Below are 27333 nucleotides of genomic sequence, written 5' to 3'. Positions count from 1 at the left end.
AGATTAATAAATGCATTCTTTTTTTGTTTTTGTTTTGTAGAGTGAAGACACCAGTAACATTATCTAAGTATTCTACCCTACAAAGTGTATGATGATGCCGTCACGGGACATTGTCATTGTAAATTGCTTATATATTCTGTTGATAACATACCTGCTCCTTTTTGCTATCTTTGTTTGCCTGTTTGTTCTTATCTATGCATCCAACCTTCTCTTTGGCAGCAAGAACACTGACTGAAGATCCGCAAAATACAAATGCAAGCCAAAATTTAATAAGTCATATTTGCTGACTTCCTTCCCACAGCATTGAAATGTATCTCTGAATCTTGTGCAACATCATCATATAGCTTTGAGAGACTGTGACTTGGTGTATACATGGAGCAAACTGGGGTAATAAAGATGACAATACTATTGCTTACTAAAGGTAGGAAATGTCATTTTTGAATGTTTCCCCACATAAAAATCTCCCTGCAAACAAAACTTTTTACATCTCAAGAGACAAGTTCTAAGCAAGCCACCCCCTGCCATGTCAGTTTCCTGGTTTCAGGGAGATGTTTAGGTTCTTTGGTTGTTTTTTGTGTAGAGGAGTAGCACTCAAAACTGTGATTCCCACTCCACCTGCCGTCTGAAGTGGTGCAGGACACTCCAAGAAAAATGCCCCTCCGTTCCTCTGTATTTGTAGACCAGGCATGTCCACTTACTGCTCTGCTAGTGCAGATGAGGGAGACGCTCTTTACTAGCTACCCTGTCTCATTCCCCCAAATGGTATTCAAGCTGAGGGTAAGCTTATCAAGCAATTTTTGGATTTAGTAGAGGAACTCTTGATAGAAAAAAATAAGAAAATAACTCTCACATGCAAGTATGTCTTTTGGATGTGTGGCCATGGGTAAATTCTTCCCAAATGTATGGGACAGAGACATGTATAAAAGATGCAAGACTAGTGAAGACTGAATTGGGATTTCTGAGTAACTGCCAAAGTTCTCCCACTGATGGTTAAAATCACAATTCTCCGTGCTTCTCAGAATTCATTCATTTATTTTTAAATTCTACAAAATGACTCAAAAGTAAAAATGGTTCAAGAAGACACAAAAAGACCTTCAACCCAACTAAGCAAGGGGGCACAGTACTTCCCCAAGACATATATAAAATAGTATCTAAGTCAAACTCAGAGTAGATCCATTGATATCAGTGGATCTACTCTGAGCATGACAGAGTTCGATAAATTTCTAGAAAGCTTATGGATGTTTTCTCCTGGGAGAAAATTCCATGTGAAAGTCTGAAAAGAGACCATGAAGACAAATTTTGGACAAACTTTTCCTAGTTGAGATGAATATTCTGGATAACATCCAATGTCAAGTGAGCTGACTTCTTCTTCTTCTTCCTCCTTTTCTTCTTCTTCCTCTTCCTTTCCAACCCTGATGGACCCCTCTGTCCACATCTGCTTCAGAAGATCACCAAATCTCTAAAGCAGATTTTTGGGTTATTGGGGATGGGGGCAGTAGGGAGAGGGGAAATCTGTTGCACCAACTATGTGTGTCCTACTAGTGGAGTTCTTTGGTCATTCAATGAATCTTTTTGCACAGGCTTGGATGTCACAAATGAGATGGGAATGCCTTTGTTCAGGTTTTCCTCCATAACATATAATATTGCTTATCCACTCCTGCCAGTAGCAACCAATGATTTGGAATGGAGGTGGAGAAATGCACAGGGGATGGTGTTATTATATGGGGTAAGTGATACCATATGATACAGTGCAGAACACAACATAGAAATGCTGTTTTCCATACTATCCGTCTCCTGCAACATATATTTCTGTCAGTAGTTTCATTGTAAAAACAGTCTGTTATATAGAAACATTCTTATATGGATGTGTTTGTGCACTGAACAATTGTTAAGCAATTCATTTAATTTACTGTTTCCCAAAATTTTGCTCAATTTGTATTTGTTTTTATGAATTGGGCAGCATTAGATTATTCTACTGAAACTGACATTGGAATCATTTGATGAATGGTGGGGCTACAAAATTCTTCTATAAATTCTTCTAGAAGCATTATAGCAGTATCAACAACTTTTACTAAGAACTGCAAATGTTCTATTATATTGTCTATTACTTCACTGTACATTTTTTATTTCTGCATTAATATTTCCTTTTGGAATCCACCATCCTCTTGCTCAATATAAAGGCTTAGTTTCATAATATCCATATGTCAGGTAAAAAACATACTAATGTTGTTTTCTTTATTACAGTTTTGAAGTTGAAACAAGTACTTCTGCAAACCTTTTGGATATATCCAACTCGATAATATTGATCCAAACATCACCGGCTAGTGGTGTTAAATTGTGTGTAATACTGGCCAGAAGGAAAATTTGAATACACCTCTTCATCAATATATGCTTGCCTGGAAATAAATATGTTCAATTAATAAAAGTTCTCATAAAAATGTAAAGTTCATTCTTCATGTGTGCTGCTTACGCTTCAGATAACTGCTATGCAAAGTAAAGTAGTCACCAAAAGCATCAACAGTATCATAGAACGACAACAGGTAATTGTTGTTAAGTCTGACATTTTGTAAAAACTTAGCATGCTTATTTTTAAAGATTATGACAGAACACTGAATGTAGAAAATAGCAAGTTCTCTGTGGAATTTCAGTAGGATGAGCATTTTGGACCAAGTGCAACCAGTTTGATCAAAACAGAATAACTCTGCCAAACTCTTAGAGATGCCTTGCACAGAGTCAGATCATGGGTCCATCAACCTCAGTGGTGTCTAAAACGACTGGCAGTCCCTCTCCAGGAGACATACCCAACCCTACCTGAAGATGTTTGGGACTGAACCTAGGACCGTCTACAGGCAGATCTTTCCCCAGAAGGGGGTGTCTCCACATCAGGGTTTTAAACTGGAAAGACTAGAAACCTGAGCCTAAAGAACAACGAGCAGAAGACACTACTCTATTGATCAGCTAAAAACAAAAACCAGGCTCCTAGCCTTTATACCAGGCCTGACCAATGCCTGCTATTTTCTGGTGAGACTGAAGATGGTCATATGTATAGATGATAGCTTACCAGACTAGGCACATGAGGTACGTGGTATAGACACTTCTTACCTTGTCTTCTGTTCCTGGGAGAGCTGTGCATTAAGATTATCTAATGTTCTCCGAAGCTCTCGATTCTGACGCTGCTGATGCCGTTCAAAAAGCACTTCTGCCCTAGCTTCCTGAATGCGCTTTCTGTCCCACTCCGCATTTCTTTGACGTTCTTCTTCTTCCAACCTCTATGTCAAAAAGGAAATGCTTGTTATTTCTTCATAAAAGGTAAAGGTAAAGGGACCATTAGGTCCAGTCGTGGCCGACTCTGGGGTTGCGGCACTCATCTCGCTTTCTTGGCCGAGGGAGCGTACAGCTTCCGGGTCATGTGGCCAGCATGACTAAGCCGCTTCTGGCGAACCAGAGCAGCGCACGGAAACGCCGTTTACCTTCCCGCCGGAGTGGTACCTATTTATCTACTTGCACTTTGACGTGCTTTCAAACTGCTAGGTGGGCAGGAGCAGGGACTGAGCAACGGGAGCTCACCCCGTCGCAGGGATTCGAACCGCCGACCTTCTGATCGGCAAGTCCTAGGCTCTGTGGTTTAACCCACAGCGCCACCCGCGTCCCTATTTCTTCATAGCCAGCAACAATAGCTATTTCTTCATAGCCAGCCACAATTCAGAAACACCCCAATCCTAACTAGGTCAATCCTCATACAATCAAAATGGTGTGTGTATGTATGTAAGTGTGCATGTATGTACATGTGCAAATGGGGCTGTGCATGCCTTCTATGTTTAAACAGACTACATGCCGGTGGCAGGGTTGGGATAACTAAGACAGTGGCAGAGTGGATTTCAAGCCCACAGCTCAGAACTCTGATCAAACTGCTTCCTCAGCCCTCATTGTAGGCACCCACCTAATAATGTGCTGGTCCCACAGTCTTAATTATGCTGGATCTGATGCAGATCAGGGCCACTGCTGGTGAGTTTCCATGACTGAAATCTGCATATAGTTATGCTGAGAGTTGCAAGTTGCCTGCCTCTGGCATAAAGGCACAATTATACAGAGCCCAGAATGTGGAAATACATTTAGAGAAATCCATGCAACTGACATTACCAGCTTTACATAAAATATTTGCCAAGTAGCATATGTCTCCACATAAACATATGAACCCTAATATACTTAATTATGTAATTATCAAGGAGTAGACATACTGCATGTTTGGTGGGAATGTGCAATGAAATATGAGTTTTAGTTACAGTTAAAGACAAATGTTAAAAAGTCAACTCTATTAGTTCCTGTAATTATTATCTTAGGATATTTGGAAGAGGCAGGATCAGTACAGTAACAGGAAAGAGAACTGTTATTTATAAATAGCTGTACATATTTTAATTGCACAATATAGGGGGGAAAGACACAATTATGAAACACGAAATTAAGAGTTGGTCAAATTAAATGCATTAGCTTTCTGTCCATCTGGGCACAGTTTGGGCCTCCCCTGCTGGTGGTGTTCATCTTTGGTGACCGAGGCTAAGAAGAGAATGCACTCTAATACACCACACCTATGGAGGTACAGGAGATCTGCTTTCTGTGCCTTGCTAGATCAATGCAGCTGAGATGAGAGGTGTGGGCAGCCTTTTCCCTTCTCTTCCTTGTACCAACATGTACAATTTCAAGGTTCCCACCCACTGACATCAATCATCTTCTCAAGTTTCAGGGCTTACAGAGTTCTTGGTGCTTTGGGGAAACATGTCAGAGGAACAAGGGGATTCAACTCCAAGGCTGTCCGTGGCACACCCAGTCTTCACATGCAAAGACACACAGACACACACAGGTGTATCAGGGGCTCGCACAGGGATGTATGGACCACTCTGCTGACAAATTACACAGGCCTTTCAGCCAGACTCTGGCCAGCTACTGGACTGCAGCCTGAAGTGGGCTGAGCAGATGAAGCATAATTTCATTTTTAAGGTTGTTAAGAAAATAATGAAGTCATTGGTAGGGCCGCCTTAAGCATATCCAGCGCATGGTGCAAAGCTCCCTCCGGCGCCCCCCCCCCCCGTTTCCCAGAGTTTTTTAGGGAGGACGGCGCTGCCAGCGGGGCTGGAGTAGGCAGGCAGCGCCAGGGGGGCAGCTCCTCTGGCGGGAATGAGGCAGAGGCTGGACGTGGTGCCTCCCAACTCAGCTGGACACTTCGTGCTGCGGTGGTCACAGCAGACGGAGGCTCTGGGCGCGGCGCTGCTTTGGCGCAGCATGGCAGAGGCGGGCAAGCTGATGCTGGGAGGCGCCACATCCAGCCTCTGCCTCTTCCCTGGTGCCCTGCACCACTAGCCTCTATGGTGTTGGTTAATGTGGATAGATTATGTAATTGTTTTGCAGTTTTAATCATTACAGAGTAGCGTTAGTAGATTTTATGAAGGAATAGTAATGATGATCAAAGTTATGGAATTATATTTTTCTTGATATGTTACACTGTTTTTAAAAAATAAGTGTCCCTGTGCAATCCCAAAATAATTGTGTGGTCAGGGTGGCAATGATGTTAAGTGTGAATTACCGTAATTTTTGCACCATAACACTCACTTTTTTCCTTCTAGAAAGGGGAAATGTCTGTGCGTGTTATGGAGGGAAAGTCTACGGGTGGCGGGGGGGATCTGCTGCAGTCGTGAGCAGAGGATCCATGGTTCCCCTTCCTTCCCTCCTTCGTGGCTCGCTTTGAAACAGCAAAGCGGGAGAAGAGCCGCTGAGTGGGGAGGAGAGAGGGACAGAGAACCTGCTTCTTTAAAGGAGCAAAGTGGGAGGGGAGAGCAGCCGCTTACACGAGTGTAAGCGGCTCCTGTCCGGTTGCTTCCTTTAAAGCAAGCAGGCTCTCTGTCCCTCTCTCCTCCCCACTCAGCTAGCTAAATAGCAGCAAAGTTTTTCAGCTCGCTAAGCTGGGGATGAGCGGGGAGGAGGGAGAAAAGCAGAGCCTGCTTGCTTTAAAGGAGCAAAGCGGGAGAGGAGAGGAGCCTTCTCCCCTTAAACCCCTCTTCTTCATTATTTGCAGCATCCTTCTCCACCCACCCCATGCATGTTCCTTCTCCCCTTAAACCCCTCTTCTGCATTATTAGCAGCATCCTTCTCCACCCACCCCACACGTGCTCCTTGTCCCTTGAGTGCTTTTCCTTCCCTCCCCACTTAAAACGTGGTTACAAAGCACGGATCCACATGGATCCTCAGGGTTTTTGTACCGGGTCACCCCAAATTCACCATCAGATCACATAGCATGTCCATGGCTACATCTTGCACCAAAAAAATCATGCACCCACTGTTGCCTGGGGCTGCAGTGGTGCAAAAACGTGGTTACAAAGCATGGATCCACATGGATCCTCAGGATTTTTGCATTGGGCTACTCCAAACTCACTGTCAGATCACAAGTCTGTGGCCACAGCATGAACCACAAAAATCATACATCCACTGTTTCGTTTAGAATATTTTTTTTCTTGTTTTCCTCCTCTAAAAACTACATGCGTGTTATGGTTGGGTGCGTGTTATAGAGCAAAAAATACGGTAGTTCTTACAATGAATTCTGGAAAACTGGTGAAAAGCAACTAAGTATTTGTGTTTTTTAAACATTCTATTTCAAAAGAGAATTCATAAGTTTCTACTGTAGCACAGTGGTAATATGAAAGTGAATACCAGCTTCTCCAGAACTTGTTGCAGCTGAACGTCACGTATTTCTTTCAGCTGATCTTGGTTCATTCCTTTCCATCGGTTAGGAATCACTCGACCGTTACCAAAGGAACTGGCAGCTTGCTGTGGGTTTTCAGAGAGCAGGTCTCCTCTAAGCAGATTTGAAATCTCAGCTATGTTATCTTCGTCTTCTTGCTGCTTTTCAAGTCGTCTTCTTGATGCAATGTCAGCAGCCTTAAAAAAGACATTGTTGTAGGAAAAACTCAGAAAAACAGCAAACCCTATTAATTATTCCAAAAGATTTACCTTGTTAAACCATGTACAGTTCTTAATGAGTACAGCATGATATTGTTATGTTATCTAATACACTTTACTACAATCCCTTCTCTTCAGCTCACAGGAGAATCAAGATAAAAAGATAAATAAGGAAGACCTAAGAATGGAAGCATTAGCAACTGAATTGGACTAAATGAACTGAGGAAAAGGGAGCCAACATAGAACAGAGAAACACAAGAGGATGAGAATCAGAGGTAAGCATCCTGCTGCTGACTGTTTTTACTCAACTGAAAAAGTTAATCTTGCTGTTTTATTGATTTTAGTTATTGTATTTCTGAAGTGCACTGTCAACTGCTTTCTAAAGTTGTGAAAGTAAAGGTAAAGGGAACCCTGACAATTAGGTCCAGTCATGGCCGACTCTGGGGTTGCGGCGCTCATCTCGCTTTACTGGCCGAGGGAGCAGGCGTACAGCTTCCGGGTCATGTGGCCAGCATGACTAAGCCACTTCTGGCGAACCAGAGTAGCGCACGGAAACATCGTTTACTTTCCCGCCGGAGTGGTACCTATTTATCTACTTGCACTTTTATGTGCTTTCGAACTGCTAGGTTGGCAGGAGCAGGGACCGAGCAACGGGAGCTCACCCCGTTGCGGGGATTCGAACCGCCAACCTTCTGATCGGCAAGTCCTAGGCTCTGTGGTTTAACCCACAGTGCCACCCGCGTCCCTAAAGTTGTGAAAAGTGGTATGCAAATACTATAAAGAAATAAAACAACAGAAGAAAGAGGAACAAGATGGGAAAGCGGCAAATCAATAAGTCAAAATAAAGGAAGAGAAGTGACAAGGTAAAACTCTCAAAGATTAGAATGGGCCAAAACAGACAAGATTCACTAACTGACAAGAGTTAGTAGTAGTCTAACAAGTGGAAAAACAGAAAGAGAAGAATCAAAACTCACCCACAGCTTAAAAACAAGATAGGAAAGAACCAGATGAAATAAATAAATAAATAAAATGCAGAAGGGCCAACTAAAAGTTTAAGAGACTAAAGTTTAAAAAAATTAAAATCTGCTCATAATTCATTAAACCCCACTTTATTTTGGAGGGAACTTCCTAAGCTGAGCCAGAATAAACCAATGATTTAAACATCAAAAGGTCAAGCAAACCAAATGTCAGATATCACTGTTGTTGGTTCTTTCTCTTACTGGAATCATTCATCATAAAATACGAGCCAATTCTTAAGTCATGCAGGATTCACTTGGAATGGGAGTTTTCCCACAGGCCTGCAGAGGACTTGTTCCCCTATTCCTTAGAAGTCCTGAGTTTTATTCCAGGAACAAAAGGTTGACCACTTCCAAGGGTGGGGGGGAGGGGGAAAAGACAGTGATTTGTACATTTGAAGGAAGTCTTTTTGCAGAAACTGAATGGGGATTGTTTGGTTCTGAAAGGGCCCTGAAAACATTCCATAAGAATAGCCTGTTCCATCGAAAATGTTGGATGGCCATTTGTCTTGGGATGCTTTAGCTGAGATTCCTGCATTGCACGGGGTTGGACGATGACCTTTGGGTCCCTTTCCAACTATACAATTATATGATTCTATGAAACTGTTTTTATGTTTGTTTTATTGTTAAATTGCTTTGAGATGTTTTATGGGAACAGATTCATAAATAAAATAAAGTATGTCTCTAGAGGATGTCTAAGTATTCTGAAATGTTTTTTCAGTGTCTTCTTTGTTACACTATATTACACTGAACTTGGAAAATAATAGTTCATCTTCTTTTCCCTTTTAATACTGATTTACCAGAGCTTTATTAAATTCTGTAGTAGTGATGCAAATGGCTCGTCTTGTTTCTTCATCTATTCTTTGAAGGTTCACAGCCTTTTGATCAAGTTCCATTCTGTGTTGGTCATGGAGATCATCTAAATTAGTGAAACAGAATTGGACACGTGTACACATGTAAATCAGTATAACTGGGGGGGGGGGCGGACACCTATTGTCTCATTCTGTTGCTTCTGCCTCTTCCTTGGACTCAAGTTTCCACGTTCACCTTACACAACCCAATTCATTTGCCCTGCTCTCCTGACAAACCAGTAACTTCTCTAAGCCCTAGATCCAGCTTTCTCCCTCCAATTAATATGCATCACAAGCATATGATTCTGCAATCCAATGAATGTCTACTCTTAGGTAAATCCCACTCATTTCAATGGGACTTATTCCCAGTAAATAGGTACTGAACTGCTCCACTGCTCCAGACTGTGGATTAGGGCTGACAAAACTGAAATGTATTCCAGCCAAAAAAACCACAAAAAGGCAACAAAACTAGTATGTCAGGGAGAAGTGTTCTAAATAAAAATATGTAGGAATGCTTTTGTCTGGCATGCAGCTGAACAACTTGACGACTGTTTGGCCAGCTACCTGAGATATAACTTTCAAAACAAATTCAAAAATCTAGGTTAATTTATTACCAGCATATTTTTTATCTGCCAGTGCGTTCTCCCAATCTTTTTGTTGTTGCAAAAGCCATTCCCTTGTTTGCTCCTTCTGGAATTTCCACCTATTCTCACTGTTCAAATCTTCTCCCATAAACTTCTGCAAGCCAGATATGGTACATCGAGGGTCACTGTCTGCGAGACGAGCTGGAGTATCTTTCTTTAGGGCTTGTGGGTCAGACAAATCAAATTCACGCCGTGTTTCTGGCTGCTGATAAGTTTGGCGAAATTCATTGACAGCTTTGTTTAGAATCTGAGAGTCTCTTTTCTGTCGTTCATCTAAGATGCAGAGGATTTTGTCATTTTGTTTCATTTCAGCAGCTGGATTAAAAAAAGGAAAAAAGTCTCATTCACAACCCAGATGAAACATATACTCTTTTTAACTATTTATCAATAAAAGAATTACAAACTTGTTGACCAGCATCCAAAGACTTGTATGTGCACATTTCTGATGGTTCCATGTAGGGTTATGCCAGCTGTTAGGAGGGTGAGACAGCCTGCTCCAGAGAGTCAATTTCAGACTGCAAATGCTCTAACATTTTTACCACCATGCAGATAAGTGAGAGATGCCTTTTGGCACCAAATGTCTTTGAGCTGTCTCCAAACTTTTTCTTTATTAAATGTATATCTCACCCTCCTCCCAAAGGAGCCAGGGTGCCCGTTGTATGCATGCAGCGTGCCTTCCAGCTACCATTCTTCACACTTCTGTACCACAGGCTGCTGCTCTGAAGCACATGCCACCCCTGGTTGTGGGGGGGGGGGATCTTTTTCAGTGGCACTGCATGCAGAAGAAGAAGAAGAAGAAGAAGAAGAAGAAGAAGAAGAGGAGTTTGGATTTGATATCCCGCCTTTCACTCCCTTTAAGGAGTCTCAAAGCGGCTCACATTCTCCTTTCCCTTCCTCCCCCACAACAAACACTCTGTGAGGTGAGTGGGGCTGAGAGACTTCAGAGAAGTGTGACTGGCCCGAGGTCACCCAGCAGCTGCATGTGGTGGAGCGGGGAAGTGAACCCAGTTCACCAGATTACGAGACTACCGCTCTTAACCACTACACCACACTGGCTCTGCACTGCAGTAGGAAAAGAAGTCTCAGAATCCTCAGTATTTTTGAGTTCCCCATGTGGTCAACTGGATCACTCCTTATTTTAAAAAATGCTAAAGAACCATTCTTTTTATTGAACCAACTTGTTTTGGTGTAGAAATATGCAAATATTTGAGCTACAGAGAAAAGTGGGAGCATGAAAAGAGTAAGGATGCAATTCTAATCATGTCTACTCAGGTAAGTGAGTTATCAGGTAATCTGCCATCTTTCTACTCCAAAAGGCCTTGCTGCCTTGGCTGATTTTCAACCTGTGAGGTTCAAAATGCACACATGGATATGTAAATACCTGGTCCACAAGAGGGGTGGGGGTGGGGCCAGCTAGGACTGAGGTAACAGCAGGCAGGAGAAAGGCTAAGTTTCCCTTCTGAAGCTCCTCTTCTTTCCTTTTTCTAACGGTCACTAGAATTCTATTACACATATTTGTAGTATTTTGAGTTGGGGGAATCTTCTAATCCCTGGATCCAGCAAATGTTAAAATATAACACTTTATAGGCACTATAACAGAAGTATAGTGTCCAGATCATGGAAAGTCATAGTACAGCTCTATTCTGCCTTGGTCAGCCCCCACCTGGAAGATTGTGTCCTGTTCTGGGCAATACAATTTAAGAAGGATGTTGACAAGCTGGAACATGTGCAGAGGAGGGTGACCAAGTTGATCAAGGAACTGGAAACCAAGTCTTATGAAGAATAGTTGAATGTATGTTTAGCCTGGAAAAGAGGAGACTGAGGGGAAATATGATAGCCATCCTCAAATATCTCAAGGGCTTTCACACGGAAGAGGGAGCAACTTGTTTTCTCCTGCTCCAGAGTGTAGGACTCAATCCAATGGCTTCAAGTTACAAGAAAGGAGATTGCGACTAAACATCAGAAGGTTGGTTGAAGCAGAGGTTGGATGGCCATCTGTCACAGATACTTTCGTTGAGATTTCTGCATTGCAGGGGTTGGACTAGATGACCATAGGGTAACTTTCAACTTTACAATTCTATTATTCTATGATAAGCAATGATTCAAATTCCTGGTGAAGTGATAGTCTAGGCCATGGGCCATTAAATGAACAAACCAAGTGGATCTGTGCCAGATAACAAATGGGTGGGCCACCATCCCTCAACTGGCTGTTAGTTAGAAAGGCTAAAGGCCAGATGGAAGTGATCTGAGCTAGAATCTAGAAGTGGGAAGCAACAGGCTCGGAAACCAGAGAGTTAGAGTGATGTAGGCTCAGGTTGTATATATGTGTAAATAAACCATATATCGTAAAGGCACCTCAGCCCCTGCTGTACCTTAGTCCAAAGGAAACACCGCCCCTGTAATCTTGCACCACTTGGATATTGCGGTGGCCTGCAACAGTAAGCAGGCTCTAATTTGCATTGGTGCTACATTGGGTATATCTCTACTACAAATTTATAATGGATTTACGCCAGTGTAATTTTGATGCCTTCCCAAAGAATCATGGAATGGGAGTTTGGTGAGTATTCTCAATAAGAACTCACACAACCACAGTTCCCATAATTCCCTGGGGAAAGAAATAACAATTAGACTTGTTTAAGTTTGTGGTGAACGTATGTCTTTCTGTTGCAACTCCTACTGGCTGTAAAAACACACCTAGTTTCCAGCCAGTAGGAGTTGCAACAGAAAGACATATGTACCTCTTCCATGTACCTGGGGTTAAGTCCCACTTAATGGCACTTGCTTCCAAGTAGACATAGAACCATAGAATTGTAGAGTTGGAAGGGACACCAAGGGTCATCTAGTCCAACCCCCCTCCAATGCAGGAATCCTGCCCACAGCTAGCCCTGGGTGGAGGGGTATAGGATTGTGCTGTTAATCTTATATAACGTTGGCAATTCATGACTTCCATCTTCACAGCAGAAGAGTCATAGAAAATGTAAGGTGTTATTTAAGAAAAAAATAGTAAGAGAACAAATTTTGATAGTTGTTTGATAAATTAATGCTCTAAAACTATTAACAAATATACCAATGGTGTCATCATATGCCCTCTGAGTTGCTTCTTGGATCTTTCTGTCTTTGATTTGAGCATCCAAAGCTTCCGTGTCAACCTGTAGTTAAAAAAAAGCCCACCACAAAACTGGTTCAAATGTATAAATTATAAAGAAATTACTGTATTACCAAAACTATGCAGGGCTAACTTCAATACAGAAACTGCTATTCAAGATAAAGCATTTAGAAATGAACTAGTGATCAGATTATCCATGTAGCTGCTCCAAGACTAATCCTTTCCTAGTATAGGATGTCATTATAAGTTCTCTATACAGGAGTAAAAGGGGTATTAATATATTTTGCAAACTCAAGACACTATCTTGAAAATAAAGACTTGTGTTCATCTGATTATGTATCCAACGTATTTACTTTAAGCACGCATTCTGGAAAACAAGGAAAACATGTACATTTCCAGTGAGAACCAGTGTTACAGAATGCTGGAATGGGATAAGGGAGACCTGTGCTCACATCCCCTACTGAGTGACTTGGGTTCATACTGAGAGTACAACTGTGTTCACTGTGAGCACCCTACATAACAAACAAACAATATACAGTGGTACCTCGGGTTAAGTACTTAATTCGTTCCGGAGGTCTGTACTTAACCTGAAACTGTTCTTAACCTGAAACACCACTTTAGCTAATGGGGCCTCCTGCTGCCGCTGCGCTGCTGGAGCACGATTTCTGTTCTCATCCTGAAGCAAAGTTCTTAACCTGAGGTACTATTTCTGGGTTAGCGGAGTCTGTAACCTGAAGCGTATGTAACCTGAAGCGTATGTAACCTGAAGCTTATGTAACCCAAGGTACCACTGTATTAGTAAGAGATTTCTGTCCTTAAACACATTATTTACTTGCCTTTAGAAGCGTCTATCCAAGCATTGCCCTCAAATGTCTAAACATGACTCTACATAGATTTTTAAGAGCATGCCACTAACACTTGACATACTTGCTTTGGGAACTACAGTATTACTCTGTTATCAGAGTAATTACAGCTAGTGATAAAGCATGGCATTTTCTTTAATCATGAAGTTCACTGAGAGGACTTTTGTCTAATCACCATTGCTCAGGTAGTGACCAAGCTTTTGTAAATTCAATGTCTTCATTGCATTTGTAGATATGATAAATGAGCAGTAATTAACAAAAGATTACAAATGAAAATAAAGGTAAATATAAATAAAATTGGGAGAGATAAATAGCAGTCTTAGTAGTAGTTGGTGATGCGAGTTATGCAATATCAGAAAGAAAATATCCTAATAATTCAAGGAATGTCTATGTTTTTAAATTATTTTCCACAGTGTTTTCCAAATATTTCTGTGGATTATTCATAACATTTGCAAGAGGGAATTTGCAAGAAGAGTTACAAGTCATCTGAAAAAGTTTTATGCTGCTCATTGGGACATTGCGGTACCATTTATTTCATGATTGTATTGATCAGGCTACAAGAACCAACATTCGCAGTAAAATCAATTTTGACATTCCAATTTCAGAAATTTGCAGACAGGATACTTAAATCAACACTTTGGTCTAGATGTCCTAAAAGGAAGCATTGCCCCTTCCCAGGAGTCACTCTGCCCATTGCTAGAGGCACTCTACCTACAGGACCAGAATTATTATTATTATTGCTATTATTTATTCCCCCACATCCCTCTCCCGCACGCTTACCCCGGTGGTCCTGACCCTGGCGTCGAACACCCGGCTTTGCCTCTGCAGCTCCCGGTAGCGCCTCCGCTGGAGGGCAGCGTCCTCGGCCAGGTCTTGGCGGTAGTCCAGCTTCTGCGCCATGGGGGAAGAAGGAGGCGCGTCTAAAAACCTGCGAATGGCAAAGCAACAATTGCCACTTATATGTTTGCGCGCGTGAATGGTTGTGTGTGTGTGTAATATATATATATATTCCTTCTTCCCCCCTGACAGATATAATAGCAAAAGCTAAAAACATAGGGGGTGGGAAACACTCGTTAAAAAAGCATTAAACATTAATCAAATTAAAGCTATATGCATATAAATATATATGAGATGATCTGCTGGAGTTACATCCAAAGCAACTCTTCCCCCCCACTCCCACCTCGCCTTCTCTCCTCCTCCGGGGGATGCTAAGGAGGATGTCAACAACGCGCGGTTGCCAAGGGAAACAGGCCGCGCCCCCCAGCCAGGTTCTCTTCCGCTCCAAGGACGGCCTTGCCCCATAAGCCACGCCTCCCTCTTGGCTCCGCCCACCCCGTCTCACCATCGCGCTTCCTCTCGCGCCTCACTCTGTGAAGAACACGCCGCCCTCTTCCTTACTGGTACTTCCGGTGAATCCCCCTCGGACCAAAACACGTGGGGGGGGATTTCACCATAGACGCGCGCAGGCTAGAGCGACGCTGTGCTTCTCCCGATGTCTGAGTCGAGCGTGCTTCCGAGTTTCTTACGTGACTTTTTAAGGCTTTGCAGGGTCAGCTACACGTGTGTCTCGGAGGCAAGCGGCGCGCTGCTCCTCCTGCCCACGGGGGGGGGGCTCGCCTTCTCCCCCACGGAGAGGTCAGAGGCGGGACTCGCTTCGGCCAAAGGGAACATAAACATAATGAAATACTGTTCCAACGCATTAGATGAAGTGTTTGTTTTTTAAAACCTGCATCTCCGCACTTTATACCACAGTAGACAAAGCATTTTTAAAGTAAAATTAAAGGTTACTCTTCTAGTACAACCTAATTTTCAGTCAGGGATAGAATTCCAGGGTTCATTTAATATATTTAGTGCATGTATTATGGTGCATAACTGATTTATCTTTATAGCGTATATTGATTTACCGCTTGTAATAACGAGAAGATTGTAGCGCGTAACTGATTTATGTACTTTTGTTATTTGCGCCATTGAACTGCATGGAGCAATTCAATCAATAAACGCTAAACAATTTCGCAACTAAATCGAAGTTGCGGCGAAGTGATTCCCTCGTCCTGCCGCCTCCGGGCGTCTGGCCAGCCGCTCTCCGGAGTCCAGCACCGGCCGCACCTTCGCGGCTCTCGCCACGGCCCTCGGGCGGCGCAACTTCAGCGCCCGCGCTACTCGGAAGCGGAAACACCGCCCCCGGGCTCTCTGCGCGCGCAGCCCTCAAAAAAAGAGCTGTTAAACTCGGGGCGGGGCTTCCGTTCCGATTTCGGCGAAGCTCGTCGAACTGCCCCGCCCCTCTCTTGGGACTCTCGCGAGATTTTGTTCCCTTATGAAAAGCGGGCCGGTGTGAGAAGAGACGCTCTAGGAAGAGACGATAGAGAAGGATCTGTGAGGCGGCATCCGGGCGAGAAGGTGGTCTTCTTCTTCTCCCCGCTTCTCCCGTTCAAAATCCTCGGGGCTCCCTCAGCTCTGTGCTTGTTTGCTTTGTATGATTTTATCGTGGTTTTTCTTTTAAAAAATGAGACTTATTTTCTTTTTGAACTCCCCGTTTGAATATGTTTAGCGCCACCTGGATGTTAGATTATATTATTACACATATATTTTGAACATGAGGGTGTGGGCAAAGCAGGTTACCTTATCTCCACCTGTATTAAAAAAGCGCACACGCATCACTGTAAATATATACAGTATGTGTGTGTGTGTGTGTGCAGATCTGTATCTTTATCTACACACACACAGTCTTGAGATTCCTACATTGCAGTGGTTGGACTAAATGACCCTCGAGGTCCCGTCCAACTCTACAGTTTTACTTAATTTTACTTATATATAGTAATGTTATATGGCACCTATTTTATTAACTATGTTGGTAATGTAACTATCGGGTGCTGAGTACTGTATTGTCACTGACTTGTTAAAAATATTACTTAGGCTGCAGCCCCTGCTCACCTGGGTTCAAAGGATTTAACTTCTGGGTAGGCGTGGTTAGGATGGTGCTGCAAGAAACATGTTAAAGCGGGAATTACCCCGTATTTTTCGCTCTATAAGACGCACCAGACCACAAGACACACCTAGTTTTTAGAGGAGGAAAACAAGGAAAAAATATTCTGAATCTCAGAAGCCAGAACAGCAAGAGGGATCGCTGCGCAGTGAAAGCATTCGCTCCATAAGACGCCCACACATTTCCCCTTACTTTTTAGGAGGGAAAAAGTGAGTCTTATAGAGCAAAAAATACGGTAGACAAATTCATGGATGATACAATGGCAGCTACAGTGGAGTTTGTGGAGGGCTGTGTTGAGTGCCAGTTTAGTAGGGTCAGTTTGGTTGGAGAGGGCAGTTGCCTTCATTATTATTTATTACATTCGTGCCTTTAAGCTGTGCTTATATTAAGGGGAATATGGGAACATGGAGAATATATATCAATAGGAGTTTATATTATTATTATTATTATTATTATTATTACCGTATTTATTAAATTAATGCATAGCTACTGGCCTGCCTGTTCCAGCAATGTTTATATGTTACGACTATTATGTGTAATACAGTGGAAGGTCTCCATTTAATGGGATTAATGATTTATGGTATAATCCTAACTATGTCTCTTCAGAAATATATCCTGTTGAATTCAATGGCACGTACTCCCAAGTGAGCAGTGTTAGCCTGCAGCCCTGGTAGTTGTCCATATAATTTCTACTGAGCAACTTTCATATTCAAAGGGTTGCAGTGTTTGACTGTTATTTAAAGTGTTTATTAACTATTGAGGGGAAATTGTCTATATATTTTTCTTTCAAAAATAATTTTCTCCTCCCTGTAATCCATAGATGGGATACTTGCAGCTTTTGATGGTGGAAAATTTCAAATCATGGCAAGGGAAACAATGCATAGGACCGTTCAAGAAATTCACATGTGTCATTGGTCCCAATGGTTCAGGTAACATGTGAACAATTCAGACAGGCTTCTCTCCTGTTTATCCTGTGTATTATTTGTTGTCTGTGATGTACCAAGCAAGATTTATTGTATGCTACTTTGAATGTTAAAAGGTGGCTCACAAATGGTTTTAATGAAATACATTTTTAAAAATTGATTTGGTGGAATGTACCGGTAGTTCTACCTACCCAAATTGATCTATATTAATATAACCCATTGTAAACTAAGCTGAATAAATTAGCCCTCTAGGGAAAGTTTGCAGAAGGTTTCTCAGTTTGTGAGACAATGGCTGTTACTCAAATATCAAGCTTTGAAAAGCCTTTAGCCCCCACCAATAATGCCTTTGAGGATCTTTCCATTCTTGCCCCAATATAGAATTCTTCATATCCAGTATGATATACCTGCTAAGTCTGTAGGTGGCATATGCATGGCTGAGGTTGCAATGTTTAATCTTCTGAGTTCTTCCGAGGTATCCTCTGTGCTTTTCTCCCTTTTTTCACTGGAACTACACTGTGACCCTTACTTTCCTCCCCATATGCTATGCTTAAATTTTGTTTTAAGCATAAACGAGCTGTCTTATATACTTAAATTCATATTAAAAATAGAAAGTAAAATACAAGCTTATTCAACCTTAATTACTGAGGTAATACTTCATTTTATGTTGTAGAGGGAGAAAGTGGGGCTCAAAAAGAGGAGTTAACTTACAGCTGAGTAAGCTTATAGGTGGCTTTCATTTCAAAATGTTTTAGAAGAGATAGTTCCTGTCTCTTCTAAGATGGTACCTGCTATGGCAGGTTTGTATATGTTACAGAAAAAATAATACATGTTTTTTCCCTTATGAATTATTGTTAGAATTAATTTATCATTAATTTTTATAATAGTTCTGAAGGAAAAAAACCTCTTATATATTATATAAACCTCTTATATAATTACCCTATAAATGACCAAACCAAGACTTGGGGGCATGTGGTAATGATTTCAATGTTTTCTACAGTGAAGTCTTTGCTGATTGTGCTTACGGTTATCAGAAACTAGTAAAATCCTATGTTGTACTCCTAATCTTCAAGACTAAATTAGGGGAAAGAAAAGAGTATAATTTAATATTAAAATTAGGCATCTATCAGTGCCATATCAATGAAGCAGTTTTATGGGGTTTCACGGGTTTCCAACTTTTTTTGGTCAGTAGGCCCATTTGGAATTTTGAGAGCTCCGCGTCACAAAATGGCTGCTTTGGGGTATGCAGTGTGGCATAACATAAAATGGCTGCCACATCTAAAAGAGCAGAAAGAGTACAGCAAAATGGTACAAGCGTGCCCCTGCACCCCCTATCAGTGGGGCAAAGGTACCTCTAGCAGCCACAACTGTGCTTGCTCACAAAAAGGCCCTTTTTGCCGATCTCATCCATTCAGAACAGGAGGAAAGTGTCTCCAGCTCTGAAATTTAATGAAATGTGAGTGTGATTAAGAGAGCAAGCTCAGCACAGGAGAGGTTAGAGATGTTGAAGGAAAACAAATAGGAAAATGGTCAGGGGGGCTCCATTTTTTTCTGAAAAAATGGGGGACACGGCATTTTCCACTTTTTTAATGGACCTTCACATCTTTACAGTACATGAACTGGGCAGGAAGAGTGAGCAGACTCGTATGCATTGTGGGATTTGGAAGGGATGTTCCATGAGAACTTTTGTGGGTGGTTGAGGAGGCGCTGGCAGGGAGGCAGAGAGACCCAGCAGGTGTCATGTTGGTGATCTCTTGCTTGCACCAGTATGGTGCCCCACACTCTGGGGGAATTGCTGTGTGAGGCACTATTTCAGAAATTGCCTCCTTATTTGTGTATCTAGAGGTATAAAAATGTATTATAAAGAAGAAACCTGAGTTATATAGTCTCCTGTTACCCGTGCTAGTGGTTTTTAGTCATAAAAGTACAGTGCAAAACTGTTTCAAACTGTATCTATGGCTGATAGCAAATCTGATTAAAGTTCAATATGGCTTAGTAAAATGTGCGTAGACGTGTGTGCTAAATTGTGGAATTATACTAGCTCTGTTTATAATCTAACATAAAAATAATGTCTGTGAGTTCATTCTCACAACTAGGAGATAAAACATAGCTGTGGTGATACACGAGTCATGATTCTTTGCCTGGTATGAATCAAATATTAGTCAGAAGTTTTATCACACCACACAATATTTTAAGCTTTTTTTGTTGTTATGGTTCATTTAGTATTGTTAATGGTTTTGACATGCCCTCAAGGTTTCATATCATCATGTATACAGCAAGCCTTCATTGTTATTCTTGAACTTTGGCTAGGCAAATGAAATAGAAGTCATCAAATCTGCCTTTCAGCTCTTCAAAAAGTTGGGTTAGCCACTATGGAGTGTGTGATGAAAATTAACTTTCAAGCTTGGCTAACCTCATTAAATTATGCCCTTAAAAAAAGAGGATAGAAAGGAATCTGAGAATAACTTCATTTTCCCCTAAATTCGGGTAGATGATGCCCAACCCATAGAACCAAGAAACTCTGTTGGACATGTTTAGACATACATACTGTCTAAAGTTTAGTACAGACTGTCAAGGCCGTGCCAATGGATAAAAATATCTTAGTTTAAAGAGAAGTTTTTGAATTAAGAGTCTCTTACATCTGATCTGAAATGAAAATAAAGATACTTGTGATTATCTAAACTATATTTGAAAAGGGTAATATTTTGATCTTTTATACAACTGAAGGGAAATCAAATGTAATGGATGCACTTAGTTTTGTAATGGGTGAGAAGACATCTAATTTGAGAGTGAGGCACATCCAAGAACTGATACATGGAGCACATATCGGGAAGCCGGTTTCATCTACTGGAAGTGTAAAAATGGTGTACATGGAGGAAAATGGGGAAGAGAAAACATTTTCAAGGATTATTCGAGGTGAGTGGAGTTTTTCTAAATCATGGGTAGGCAAACTAAGGCCCAGGGGCCCAATCCGGCCCAATTGCCTTCTCAATCCAGACCGCGGATCGTCCGGGAATCAGCCTGTTTTTACATGAGTAGAATGTGTGCTTTTATTTAAAATGCATCTCTGTGTTATTTGTGGGGCACAGGAATTCGTTCATCCCCCCCCCCCAAAAAAAATATAGTCTGGTCCCCCACAAGGTCTGAGGGACAGAGGACCGGCCCCCTGCTGAAAAAGTTTGCTGACCCCTGTTCTAAATAGTGGGTATGAAGTTTATATGGAAAATATATATAGAAGCTTTTCATTATATATGTTTTTATTTTAAGAAGTAATTATAGAAAAAAACAAAATACATTAGCATAATCAGCAACATACATAGAAGCTTTTAAGCTAATTTGTATGGTTAAATATATAATTACTTTAAATTTTAAAATAGCTTGCTTTTTAACTGCTGTTGATTTTGCTTGTTCTTATTTTTAGGTTGCTTTTTGTCTTGTTTTTAGGGTGTACGTTTATCTTATTTTGTACTGTGTCTGTTGTGTGTAAACCACCTTATGTACTTCTGTAGAAAGGTGGATTATAAATTCATATTAATACTATACTTCTGTCTGGTGTGCCTAAATGTGAATATCTCAGTGATTAGCTGTTAACGACTTCTGGGGCCAAAGGAATTTGACAGTAGAAAGCAGACCTATCACAGTTACAGATAGGTAGCCGTGTTGGTCTGCCATAGTCAAAATAAAAAAAATCCTTCCAGTAGCACCTTTAAGACCAACTAAGTTAGTTCTTGGTATGAGCTTTCGTGTGCAAGCACACTTCTTCAGATACACTGAAACAGAAGTTGCCAGTTCCTTCTATATAGTGAGAAGGTGGGGAGGGGTATTACTCAGAAGGGTGGTGGGAATGGGAGATAGGCAGATAGCTGGGATGAGCGCAGACCTATTATTCAGACCTATCACAGTGATTAACACCTTGCAAATGTTGATGGCTCAACTGCCTAATTCTCATTTCAGCATAAGGCAGTCAGTGTTAAATCTTACCCCCTCCATTTCCCCCTATTGTGACACACAAGCGCCTCCCCCCTCCCAGCCTCCATCCCACCAAAGGGAGGACAAGCAGGCAAAAAGCTTTTTCTTTCTTTCTTTCCCTTTCGTTTATATGAGGGAAGCTATTTAGGGCCAACAAACATCTTACTTTTACACAGGGGGAAAGGGGGCTCTGTCCCAGCCTCAGATGGGCATTAAAGGCACCAGGAAGGGGAGAGAAATGACACAAGGACACACATAGAAGGGGAGAAAAGAGAAAGAGTCTTAAATAACAGGGCAACTTTTTTCCCTCTTACTCTGAAGAAAACAACCAGTTTCTTTTTTCATGGTGGGTAAGGAAGGGGCAAAAGGGAAAGGGGCTCTCAGCAAGAAGCCCCAAGCCAGCTCAGAGCAGCATCTCTAAATAGCACCTACCAGTCTGGCCCGCCAGCCCTACTTTAAGCAAGCGGAACCTCAGGTGTCTGCTAAGTTTCTGCTGCTGCTGGCTGGCTGGCTACTGCTTTCCCAGCTGCTTTCTAAGTGTCCTCTGCTCTTGTGATTAGTTGCCTCTGCAGCAGGTATTGGAGCTGAGCTGCTGCTCGCTGCAGAATGGGGGGGTGGGGTGGGGAGCCTGTCTTGAAGGCTGCTACACCTACTCTTGTGAGTCACTCGCTGCCCCTGCAGGAGGCAACGGAAGCGCTAAGAATCACTAGCTGGCCACATGGTTTCCCCAAAATTGGGATGTTTGCCAGGTGACATTTTATGAAACCATTATGATATGGACTTCAAAACCAGTTTTGGATTGATATATTGGTCCCCATCACTCGGTTAAGCCATTAATGTCAGTCTTGTCTGGTCATGCACTGCAAAGCAGCAGGTTATGAGCACCTTCTCCTTACATACTTTCACTTAGTGTAGTGTCTAGCAATGTCTCCCCACTTACCTCCACCTTCTGGATTCCCTTGCCTGTAAGCCACATTTGTTGTTTCACGTTTGAGACTTTCTTGGGAAGGCACCAGACAGTATCCATCTTGGAAGGAAATATTTGTATGTTTTCAATCACAGTAAAAGGTTTGGGAGAACCCAGTACAGTTAAAAGAAGACCCATGACACTAGGCATTCTTGTTGGTTTTTCTGGAATGCTAGTAGATGACCTGGGTCTCACAGGAATGGTGAGACAACAGCCTCCCATTGCTTAGGAAGACGCCTGGTTCCTCCTGAGATCCATAACAAGCAACTTGTTTGGCTTTGATGCTCCCTACTTATTTTCGAAGGCATGCTTCTAAGCTTTTTGCCATCTGTGTGTAACACGAGCATACATGTGAATGCATGCACTAGTGCAAAAGCAGATCTGGTAACAGTTCAGAACTAAAGACCACGTCAGAAAGTAATGAACTGTTTTCTTGGCTTGAGTAGTCATTATCTCTTTCAAAATGGATGGATTGTATAATCTGCTCTTTCTTCCAAAACTAGGCAGTGGATCTGAATTCCTTGTTAATGACAAGATTGTCAGCAGATCTGTTTATACAAAGGAACTTGAAGAAATTGGTATAATTGCTAGAGCAAGGAATTGCCTGGTTTTTCAGGTAAATATTTGTGGTGTAATCTAATGTATCAGGAAACTAGAGCATAACTTGACAGAGGTCTCTGCAGCTTCAGAGGCATGGAAGAATCTGGGGAGTAGAATGTGTGACATCCTGTGTCCTGCAGCCTCACACCCATTGATAGATTGAAGCAGGTACTGTATTAGCCTTGTATTTTAGCACCAGCTTAGCAGCCATGCAATGAATTGTGAGCAGAGGAAGGATAGAGTGCTCTGCCTTTGCCTGTGTCTGGCATAGAAACCAAGCAGGGCTACCAGAGGGCGAAAGCCGCCTCCTCCTTGTTCAGCATAGAAATGTGGCAAGCTGTTTTCAGCTCCCAGCAGGCTAGTGAACATTTTTTGCAGACTAGTTATTTAGACTTTCTTACAGAACAAGTTCAGAAGCTTTTGTTTCCTCTTAACAGTTTCTGCTTAACTACACTAGAATTGTGGTTAACATTAACTGTGGTTAGTTGCATCGCAAGCCATAGTTTGAACCTATAATAATAACACATAAAATGACAATGTGAAGAAGCTCAGTGTTGGAAAAGCAGAAACAAAAGCTTCTGAATTTACCCTGGTCATAGAAGAGGAGGAAATGGGGGGGGGGGGGGTGCACAAGACCAAAGCTAGTTGTGGTTTGTTTTTGCTTGTGCGTGTCATGCGAAACCATAGTTTAATGTAGGAGTGAGAAACTTCCAGCTTGCTGGCCTCACCAAGTCCACCAGGCTTCACAGATTGGACAGGCTGTTTCGGACAAACTAGCCACCTTTCCTGTGTCTGATGTTTAAAACTGCAGTTCCCAGGATTCTTTGTGTGGTCGGGGAAAGTGCTTTGAATGTACTTTACATGTACGGTGTGTATGTGGCCGAAGTTTGTTCCCAATTCTTTAAATCAGATGATGGTTTCATATGACATTCAAACATGGTCTTTGTTTTTAATCCCTTTCTCATTTTTGTTGCTGGTTACAAGGTTTTGCTTCAGTTTTAATGCTTTGTAATTCTGTAGTTTGATCCTACTTCGCTGTAGGGTGAAGTTGAAACAATTGCTATGAAGAAACCCAAGGAAAGAACTCTACTTTTTGAACAAATTAGTCATTCAGGAGAACTTGCTGCTGAATACGCAGAAAAGAAGAAGAATATGCAACAGTCAGAGGAAGAGGCACAGTTTAGTTATAACAAGAAGAAAAATGTTGCAGCTGAGCGCAAACGTGCCAAGTTGGAGAAGGAGGAGGTAATTCAAAGAATAGCACAAAACATTTGGCTCTTAAAGTTTGTGTGCGAAGTTTAGCAATATTGTTTTTGATTCTTAGGTGGTGTTTTTATTGTTTTCGGTAGAAATTCATGATTTAAATAAGTGTTTTCTAAATAATTTCCCATTATAGAGATTTAGCTCATAAGCATAAGAACCAGCATTATTGTGCAAAAATATGCTTCCTCTGAATTTACTTTAACTATTTGCGTGCAGAAATCTTATAAATCAGGTTTCACTTGACATTTTTCCTTGCTTCTCCTGATTCAGAGCTGAGAATCATGTTCTTCTTGTTCAACAGTAGAAATAATAATCAACTAAAATAGTCAATGGCTCTGCAATATCAGCAGTGGTGTAGTTTCTAAGGCAAAAGGAAAAGAAAATGAAAGAAAAATAAACTGCTCTTTCTGTTGTCCCAGTTTCTGCTCAGCCCTCTTCCTACCTGCTGCTTCCCTCCCCCTTCCCCCATGGATCCAGCTTCTCCTTTTTCAGTGCTTCCCTGGCAGCTGCTTTTCCTACTTCCCAGGCCCACCTTTTCTTTTTCAGCCAACATACTTATTCTGTCTCCACTTCTCCTTCTGTCCCTACCAACCAACCACCTGGTAATGGAATCTGTCCAATCAGAAGGGAAGTAAGTGCAAACAGTGAAAGCTAAGTAAAGAAGAGCTGGACCTTGAGCTTGCAGCAGGAGGAGTGTGCATGACAGGGTGTGGATTGGCCATACCCACAGCAGGCATACAGTTTCCAGAGGTTTGACCATAAGAAAACCTGGCCCTTGGACCAAAGAAGGTCAGCCATACCTGTTTTAAGGAGCAGAAGAGACATTCTGGCCCGCTTTTGTGCAGATTGAAACTGTGGCCCTTATGGCAGGCATGCCAATCTTTAACCTAGACCTGGCCTTAAAGTGTGTATCCCTGCTATGGATCTGGTCCTATTCCTCCAACACCTATAACCGGTTGTGACAAACTAAAGAATAATATAATTAAACAATTATCAAATAATATTGCTATGGAGAAGGCAAAACCTATGAATGGAGTATGTTTCCTTTCCAGCTCTGTTAACCAGTGGCTAACATTTTATCCGTATCAAGGTGGTGAGTGTCGTAAGACAAGAGAGGCTGGGAGAGAGAGTTGACAACAATGCCTAGGCCATGCCCCTGATAGATTGTCGAGGCAGAGATCAGGGTAGGAGACCTTCCTTCTCTGATTCACACAGAGACCCGGCCTGCAGGAAACCAGCACTCAGAGCTTGGGCTGCAGCATGGCCAGATGGTGGTACCCATCTGCCCTTCATCCACCCCTCCCCCCACAAAAACCACTGAAACCCTTGGTATAGTGATGTCTATTAAGAAATTTCTAATATTTACAAATACTGTTTTAAGGATTTAAATATACAGGCTGCATCTATAAATCACAAATTATTACTAATATATATTGTATGTATATTTAATATAACTGAAATAAATGCAAGTTTTTTGTTTGGCGCTTTGCTTGCAACTTTTAACTACCAATATCCATTGCTGTTGAATATCAGTTAGCTGCTAATGATTTGGTTGTTTACAGGCAGAGCATTACCAGATGATGTTTGACAAGTTAAGGGAATGTAGAGAGAAGCTGCAAATGTTCAAGCTGTATCACAATGAACAAAAAATTAACTTTCTGAACAGCAAATTGGCTGCAAAAAACAAGGAGATTGATTCTAACAAAATTGCTGTTTCTCATGCTGAGGATGCAGTGGGAGCCAAGAAAAAAGCTCTTGGAGCATTAAATAGAAAACAGCAGCAGATCGAAAAAGAAATAAAGTAAGTGCATAAATTAACATTGTTGTGAAATGTTTGTTTCTACCCATCTCTCAGAATGCTGTGCTACACCTAGTGGGTGTTGCTGGTATGTGAGGATTTTGTTTCCCCATTTTCACGAGGCAGTATAATGTTGTGAAATCTTTGAGTGGGAATGCTTCTATTTAATCTCTTTCAGCTCTCCAGAGCTAGCCTGCTGAATCTGGAGATTATGCAAAGCCTCAGTTTCTATTTACTGACCGATATTGCTAAGAAGCTAAAATCCCAGAGAAGTTCAATATATATTTTTTTAATTTGATTTCACCCCTTCCCTTGCCAATCCCAGCTTCTTAGCATAACAGAAGAGTGAACAAAGCCTTGAAACCCAACCTTATGCCATCACAAAACAGGACTGTCCAGGGCCACTTTTCTGACATTTCAGAATATGAATTCCCAGATTCCCCTTACTCCAGTTAAGGGCAAGGGTTCTTCTAAACCTATCAGCTCTCTACCTAGGGACCTGGGTAGAAGTGAGACATTTCTTCCTGAGACTCAAGAGCCTCCCTCAGGAGACACCTCATGACTTAGATAAGGAGAGAGGCCAGGGGAATGATTTGCCCAATGAGGAGGTTAAGGGAGCCAGATTATTTAACACCTTGGTTTATTGTCAAGGCCTTTTCCACCTTTTCCAATGTGGTTATGTGCTCTGCTTAACCAGTTCCAGCAAAGGCACCATCCCGGGCAGCTTCAGTCTCTGCATCTGCCAAAGTATCTCAGAAGGCAGCCTCTTTCCCTGCAGTATTAAAGGATGTAGCAGAACCAGAGTGAGCCTCCCCCTTGAGTACTTAGAAATCAGATGTGCCCCAATATATTAGATTAACCAGCCATGGGCTTTTTTATATGGGCATTGGGCAGAATTTCCAGGTAGATCTCTGGGTGATTTGAATAAAGTAACCCACTAAATGGATGTCTCCTGATGCCAACCTTGAAGTCATATTCAAAGTAAGTGGACCGATGTTTATTTGTCATGCTGTGGAAAAACGTTGATGACTTTAATGGAGCCTTTCAAAATTCTTTCTTGAATTCCTTTGAAAAGTACTTTGTTCAAAGATCAAAATATATCCCTTTTTAGGTCTCTGGAAATTTTGCTGAATCAAAAAAGACCTCAGTATATTAAAGCAAAAGAAAGAACCTCTTACCAAATAAAAAAAGTAGATACAGCTAAGAAAGATTTAAAAGATCATATGAAAGAACAGGCTAAGATGGAAGAAAACAAAAAAGAACTAGAGACAGAACTGATGGATATTGATAAAGCTTGGAAAGCATATGAAAAAAAGGTTGAAGAGGAAGCACTGCACCAAGGGAGAGAGGTTTTGCTAGAAGAAAGTCAGGTAAATCTCAAAACAAGCAGAAAAATGCTCAACCT

General features: G+C 41.7%; 2 protein-coding genes across 10 annotated transcripts in view; one reads left to right on the top strand and one right to left on the bottom strand.

The window, feature by feature from the left end:
- Nucleotides 1-1012: 1012 nt before the first annotated feature.
- On the bottom strand, nucleotides 1013-14758 carry RIBC2 (RIB43A domain with coiled-coils 2). Of its 4 annotated transcripts, none has more exons than XM_081005625.1 (9): nucleotides 14609-14758; nucleotides 14209-14356; nucleotides 12527-12608; nucleotides 9430-9774; nucleotides 8765-8883; nucleotides 6700-6927; nucleotides 3103-3269; nucleotides 2276-2396; nucleotides 1013-1657 (listed from the first exon to the last, which is right to left on the bottom strand). In XM_081005625.1, exons 1-8 carry the CDS (start codon nucleotides 14728-14730, stop codon nucleotides 2315-2317), a joined length of 1293 nt encoding a protein of 430 aa, XP_080861751.1. In that variant the 5' UTR covers nucleotides 14731-14758; the 3' UTR covers nucleotides 1013-1657; nucleotides 2276-2314. The 4 variants fall into 4 exon arrangements, with proteins under 4 accessions (XP_080861751.1, XP_080861752.1, XP_080861750.1 ...); XM_081005626.1 differs by having other exon boundaries at nucleotides 1013-1459; XM_081005624.1 differs by lacking the exon at nucleotides 1013-1657 and having other exon boundaries at nucleotides 2222-2396.
- A 917-nt stretch (nucleotides 14759-15675) lies between these two features.
- Nucleotides 15676-27333, top strand: part of SMC1B (structural maintenance of chromosomes 1B) — a 37181-nt gene continuing 25523 nt past the window's right edge. For 4 of the 6 annotated variants that reach the window (XM_081005433.1, XM_081005432.1, XM_081005429.1 and 1 more), the window contains exons 1-7: nucleotides 15676-15825; nucleotides 17232-17340; nucleotides 20059-20247; nucleotides 22771-22883; nucleotides 23909-24112; nucleotides 25693-25931; nucleotides 27040-27298. In XM_081005433.1, the coding sequence (XP_080861559.1) occupies nucleotides 17232-17340; nucleotides 20059-20247; nucleotides 22771-22883; nucleotides 23909-24112; nucleotides 25693-25931; nucleotides 27040-27298 (1113 nt within the window). In that variant the 5' untranslated portion in view covers nucleotides 15676-15825. Of the gene's footprint in view, nucleotides 15900-16961; nucleotides 17082-17231; nucleotides 17341-20058; nucleotides 20248-22770; nucleotides 22884-23908; nucleotides 24113-25692; nucleotides 25932-27039; nucleotides 27299-27333 lie in introns of those variants that run through there. The other 2 variants (XM_081005430.1, XM_081005431.1) reach the window with 2 other exon arrangements.

The sequence above is a fragment of the Podarcis pityusensis genome (genome assembly GCF_964106645.2).
Source record: "Podarcis pityusensis genome assembly, chromosome: 5".
Taxonomy (NCBI): Eukaryota; Metazoa; Chordata; class Lepidosauria; order Squamata; family Lacertidae; genus Podarcis; species Podarcis pityusensis.
This window is presented reverse-complemented; position numbering and strand designations above follow the sequence as displayed.

Bases quoted from the DNA above. Each gene is read 5' to 3' on its own strand.
- RIBC2 (XM_081005625.1), bottom strand. From the start codon at position 14,730: ATGGGGCAAGGCCGTCCTTGGAGCGGAAGAGAACCTGGCTGGGGGGCG. The intron at 12,609-14,208 runs GTAAGCGTGCGG...TTTTAACTACAG, and splicing joins CCAGGGTCAGGACCACCGGG to GTTGACACGGAAGCTTTGGA. The intron at 3,270-6,699 runs GTATTCACTTTC...TTTTTGACATAG, and splicing joins AACAAGTTCTGGAGAAGCTG to AGGTTGGAAGAAGAAGAACG.